We start from the raw sequence: 6,016 nt of genomic DNA, 5'->3' as shown, positions 1-6,016 counted from the left end.
GCATTCTTGTATAATTTTCATTATACTGACTATAATATAAGAAGGGGGATAAACAGTTTACATTCTGCCACCATATTTTGTCAAATATGTCAGAACATTTCCAAGAGTGATCTCAGAAAAGAGCTACATTTCAAACCCAAGCAACATAAGCCAATTTACCAGTTTTACATCAGGGAACTGATGGCACACCACCAAACAAAAATGTCACAAGAAGTATAAATATTGAAATATAAATGATCTAGTCTCAGTTTAATCACACATGGGACTACTGTGTGAAATTTAGGCAGTCGTGACTTTATTGTTTTGACTGGTAACAAGTGAAAGGCAGGTTTACTGTAAATTTTGCCACCTAGTGGTCAAACATTTAATTGTTATCTGTCACTATACGTCGCCGGGTTAGATAGATGGACAAAAATACACCGTTTGTCATCAATACTGAAGAAACAAAGTTATATTGGAAATTTTCCCGTGGCACACCTGATCATCTCTTAGAACAACCGTTGTGTCATGGCACCCAGATTTGGATTTACTGTGTCAGACAAGCAATGAGCATGTCTATACTAAGAGATCCTGCGGCACTTGCTTCATTAAGTAGTGTTCAAGAAGCGTTGAGAGTTGCAGAAGAACAACCCCTGGGTGCTTCACCATGACAACAGGTCTGCTCACAATGCCCTGAGCATCTGACAGTTCCTTGCTGAAATGAATATTGCCATACTCACCTATCTACTCACCTGACCTGCGCTCCATGTGATTCAAGGCAGCTCTGCACTAGCCAGGTAGCACATGAGCATCTCTCCAACACTTAGTTGCTATTTTTATTTTGTCTACTGTGGGATTTGAACGGTGACGCCCTGGTTCCAAACCCCAAGCTCTTACAGATCAGTAGTTAACAGTTAAATGTACAATTAACAAATTCCGTACAATTTTAATATGCATTCTGCAATACTATACTAGAAGACTTGGAATCTTGGAACTTGGTAAAAAGAACTTTTTTTATTAGCTGTAAAAAAAACAAAAAACCCAAAGAACAATAACAACAAAACTGTACATCGGTAGAGATGTCTCAAAGTCACAAATTAGTATAGCCACAAATATGCAGCATGTACATATTGTTGACAGTAGTGGCAACAGAGTTAGTGAGCATTGAGCATAGCTAAGAACAGTGTACCATCACTGGATGTATATAGATGGTAACATCATATTTTTGTTGTTGAAGAGGACACGTGTAAACAGCACCTGTGTGCATGATCTTAAGATGCAACAAACACAATCATGCTGGGTATTCTAGGACCAAGAAAAAAAAAATCTAGATTTTACACTCAAGAAAAGAATTATCATTCTAAAACACACGTTCAAACATTCAGTTTAACAACCAAAGGGATCATGTTTTACATATGGTTAAAAACAGTAATTTACCAAACCCCTTGAGAAGTTACATGTTAACTCAAAAGTTTTACATCAGATTTCTGATGGAGATTGAAGACTACATCATAAAAAGCTTATTAAGAAGCTGACAAGTGAGGAAAATAAAGAGGACATGGGGGAAAAAAAAATAAAGAGGTCAAAACATTCCCTTCACAGAAGCCATAAAATTAAATGGCATTTGAAGAAAAAAATGTAAATGTATTTCTGCATTTACGTCCCTAAAAATGCTGCGGTCTCAAGAAAGTAGCTGTTAAAAACATGATGTGCACTTGACATTAAAGAAGGTACACGGGCAGATGAGTTGAGGCGACACTACTCATCTGTTTTATCCTCTTCGGTCTTATCCTCCTTTCCATCTTTTGCAGCAGCCTGCAAAAGGGGGTTGAAATCCATCATCTTGGTTGGCACTGTTTTTGCCAATTTTAAAAAAAAACATGATTGTTGTTTGAGGGTTCAACTTGAAGCTACCTCTTCAACTTTGGCCTCCCCATTTTCAGCAGGGTCCTCGTGTTTTTCATCCTGGGGTTCCTCTTTCTTCTGTTTTGGGCTTTCCTTAGCCACCTCCTTCCCTTTTTGGTTCTTAGGTGCCTACCAAGTCACGAATAAAGCATTTAGTAATTATAAAGTCTCATTTGATTATTAAGATCTATTGATTTCGATTTTGTACCTTCTTTGTTGGCTCTGGTTTAGTTTCTGTCTCTTTCTGTAACACACACACACAGAATAGATTGTTAAACCCACACCAACAGTGCAGTATATTAAAGAGAAATATCAGAGGAAACTTACGGCGAGCAATCGTAGAGACTTTCGCTTTGGCTGAAAGAGAACATCACTAGTTAATGACAGAATATATATATATACAGTATACGTGACAACAAATGTCATTTTCATTAGCATTCTCTTTTTGTGCTGCTTTGAATAGCTGTGTAATATGTTTAGGAAATTGTCAATACAATGTTCCTGTCGTCTTTGCTGATATGCACGAAAGGATCTCCCTCGCATGATTAATAAACAGGTACAGACAGTACGCAAACAACCTAATTACTACAACAACTATAGTAAATGCCAGACCACTGGGCTTCAAATAAGGATTAACAGCATCTTCCATTGCCATGACAGTCATAGATCACCTACTTTAGTAGTCAATAATAATAATAATAATAATAATAATAATAATAATAATAACGGCGAACTAGAAAGGTAACCTCATGATGTGTTAGCACTAGCGTTACTGGTAAAATTGCTACTGTTTAAAATTGTATTGAGTTGTAATGCAAACTTTGTTGCAAATTGTTGATGTCAGGCTGAATGCTTACATCTCAAACCATCACTTTTCAGGAAAACCCTGTTGAGTCATTAACATTGCATTGTCAAAATTGTAAGCCATTTTCCACACTTAAGGTTGGTCAACAATTTGTTAAAAAAAACAACAACAACAACAACAACAACAACAACGACGAAGAAGGAATTATTGTACATTGTGATTGTGCAAGGACAATAAACAGTCAAATTCTAAAAGTATACATTGTGTGTGTGTTTTTTTTGTTTTTTTTGGGGGGGGGGGGCAAATTTGGACACGGTTTCCAGCCGACAGTGATGGAATGCAGAGAATGCTGACACTGACATGTCTGATTTTAACTTGGCCTATTTAGATTCCTAACCATGTTTGTTGGTTAGATGATTACATTTAATTTGAACTTTAAAATGGATTAGCATTGTTTAATGAATTAGAATAGTAAATGGTGTATACTTTTAGCGATTTTTTTTTTTAAAAACTCAAATTTAGAAAATACTAATCAGTAAACTTGTACATGTACACTGTAAGATTTGTATGAAAATGTAATATATCTGAAAATTCAGGCTCATAACTGAGCTCAATACTCAATAATTCAGTTTACATACTTGGCTAACAAAAATACTGATTACTGTGAAGACAACTTTGACCTTTCTCTTACTTCTGATTGGCTAAAATGACCTAACGCATAGTAACAGTTCCACCTGCTGCTTTGGCAAGAGCTTGCAGGCTGTGGGCACAGAGTTTGTTTAAACAAATGTTGTGTAGATATAACATACGCTTGATATCCGATAACTAAAATTGTTCATTAGGTGGAATTGACAGATGATCCAGTTGAAGCAACTGCTGCAACCAGCAGAGGGTTTATTGATTCAGTCTCAACTAGTTTGCTCGAAGAACTGCATCGGCTCCTCAGAGGACCTTTATTCTGCTGGCATTGAATACGAGTTCAGAACTTTCTCCCAGCCCTGCATTTGCAAATATTCAACTAATAAGAAGTAATCAATCAATTATAGTGCACTTTATTCTAGACTTTCAGACCGCACTGGAAATATGACCTCTATTTTATTTTGTTCTATTTAAAGAGATTCACACTTTATACTTAGTTCAATATTTGATTTTTATAAAGTATTTTTGTTTGTTTGTTTTGAATACTATTAGCAATATATAGGGATTGGCGAGTACTGCTAACAGGTATCGGGCCCATGCCGGTGTTTTTCAAGGTATCGGGTATTCGCAACTGCGACACCAGGTAGAAAGCTGTACAAACACATATTTTGATTGATTGCTTTTCTGTTGACTGGAATATTTGTTTCAATTTGATTATTTAATAGAATATTGCGATTAATTTCATTCAATTTTAAGGAAAATTGCGGTATTGGGATCTAGGTCTTTATTTATCTGTCAATGGAAAGAGAAATAGAATAGAAACGTTATGCATCAAAAGTACTAGTGGTAACAGTACTTGGTACCGGTGACTACAGTACTCAAAAGTCAAGTACTCGCTCTGAAAAAAAGTGGAATCAAACATCCCTATCAATATGGAATGCCTGTTTTGCTTTGTGTTGTTTATATTGTAAAGACTACTGGAAGGTTGAATTTCTATTTTAATTATTTTATCAGTGTACTTTAGTTTATATATATATATATATATATATATATATATATATATATATATATATATATATATATATATATATATATATATATATATATATATATATAAATATATATATATATATATATATATATATATATATATAAAATGGAGGACATAATTCCCGATGAAAAAAAGCAGACAAAATGTCCATTGTCACAAACACAGCGTTGCAATGGAAAGCCTTCACTACTAACCGCTGGGCTTGAATCTGCAGCAGCCTCTGCGTTCTGTGAGGGAAGGAGGGAGAAAGAAAATATTAAAAACAGGAACAACAAAAAACTCCTAACCTAAAGTGGGCGTGTGATATAAAAAGGGGGGATGGGCACTTAGCCCTCCCCTAAAGTCATAACGACATTATGCAATGTTTTCTTAAGGTAAACGCTCCAGCCTAATTAAAAATTCAAGAAGGAATAGTTTTAGCACGATAGTTTTAAAAGCGAGGCGAACGCGCGCCACACTTAACGTGCCCTTTCTACCACGCATTCACGGCGTTCGAAGAGATTAAAATCGTCCAGCGGAAAAAACAGATCCCCGACGTGACTGTACAGGCTTTGCTTATGAAAAGGAGAGGCGTGTCTATTTAAGGCTGCCATGGCGCTGGGAGAGAAAGGACGATGGTGACGCGCTTAAGCAATCTTTCTCCACGACGCGCGGTGTGCACGTCAAAATGTGTAATTAACGAGCATTTATTGACGTTGCAGTCGGTCGTGCTTGTTTTGTAATCAGCATAAACTATGCCATGCAAACCACGCAAATGCTCGCTAACAATCTTTCGATACGATTCCCCCAAATGGCAACCTGTGCCTCGAGCCCTCGACTGACGGAGGTTACACCCCTTTGTCTCCTTGCGGACTCTAATGTTAGCTCTTACGTACATTTCAAAAGCAGTACATTCACACTGGATTTAAAAACACATAACCCCTATTAAGTAAAAAGGCGCAACTCAGCGTGGTTCAAGAGGATCGAGGACGCGGAAATACACATAAATTAATCTTAAAAAAAAAAGGCATTCTCACGGAGATATAGGTAATAAATATCCAAGTTGGCTGGATGTAACATACCTTCGTTTTTCCCATTATTGTCAAGCCTGTAGAGAGCCTTTGACACTTATAAATAAGTCAGCACACACCACACCTTGAAGGTATTTACCTCCAAAACACTCTGCCTGTAACTTCAAATAAACGTCCAAGGAGTAACAGAACTAGCCGAAATCGGATTGGATCAATGTTCAATGTGATTTCAACCTTAGCCTATCGACGGAGCAGGAAACGTCATGTCCCGCCCCCCTCTTGTACCAATTGGCTTAGAGGAGGAGGCAACATATTTTTGAACCATAGCAACTTACCTGTGTGGACAGGACCACATGCCACTCACCTTTTGGATATGTATGTACCTTTTGGATCTATCCATTGGATATATATGTACCTTTTGGATCTATCTATCTTAGAAAATACATTAATGTGCAATCCTATCTCTACCTCTTAATCTAACATAACATATTATGTGTATGGATTCAGCCCCCAATACACACACGCCATCAATCCTAATCAGACTCAAAAGTGAAAATGAGGCCACGCCACGTAGGTTGATAAACAATGTAATGTAATAAAATATAAATATCATTTTCAGTACTGAAT

At 36.8% G+C, this 6,016-nt stretch overlaps 1 protein-coding gene across 1 annotated transcript; it reads right to left on the bottom strand.

The window, feature by feature from the left end:
* Positions 1-974: 974 nt before the first annotated feature.
* Positions 975-5,597, bottom strand: hmgn1a (high mobility group nucleosome binding domain 1a). The gene is made up of 6 exons (XM_086079709.1): positions 5,441-5,597; positions 4,574-4,606; positions 2,212-2,241; positions 2,093-2,128; positions 1,894-2,013; positions 975-1,794 (listed from the first exon to the last, which is right to left on the bottom strand). Exons 1-6 carry the CDS (start codon positions 5,453-5,455, stop codon positions 1,738-1,740), a joined length of 291 nt encoding a protein of 96 aa, XP_085935835.1. The 5' UTR covers positions 5,456-5,597; the 3' UTR covers positions 975-1,737.
* Positions 5,598-6,016: the final 419 nt, after the last annotated feature.

This window comes from Leptonotus elevatus, chromosome 7 (assembly GCF_054856555.1).
Source record: "Leptonotus elevatus isolate MCC_2025b chromosome 7, RoL_Lele_1.0, whole genome shotgun sequence".
NCBI lineage: Eukaryota > Metazoa > Chordata > Actinopteri > Syngnathiformes > Syngnathidae > Leptonotus > Leptonotus elevatus.
The sequence above is the reverse complement of the archived record's forward strand: the minus strand, read 5'-3'. Positions and strand labels throughout refer to the sequence as shown.

Excerpts from the sequence above, each read along its gene's own strand:
- hmgn1a (XM_086079709.1), bottom strand. Across the intron at positions 2,129-2,211 it reads AGTCTCTACGATTGCTCGCC|AAAGAGACAGAAACTAAACC; the intron begins GTAAGTTTCCTC and ends TGTGTGTTACAG. Across the intron at positions 2,014-2,092 it reads AACCAGAGCCAACAAAGAAG|GCACCTAAGAACCAAAAAGG; the intron begins GTACAAAATCGA and ends GTGACTTGGTAG.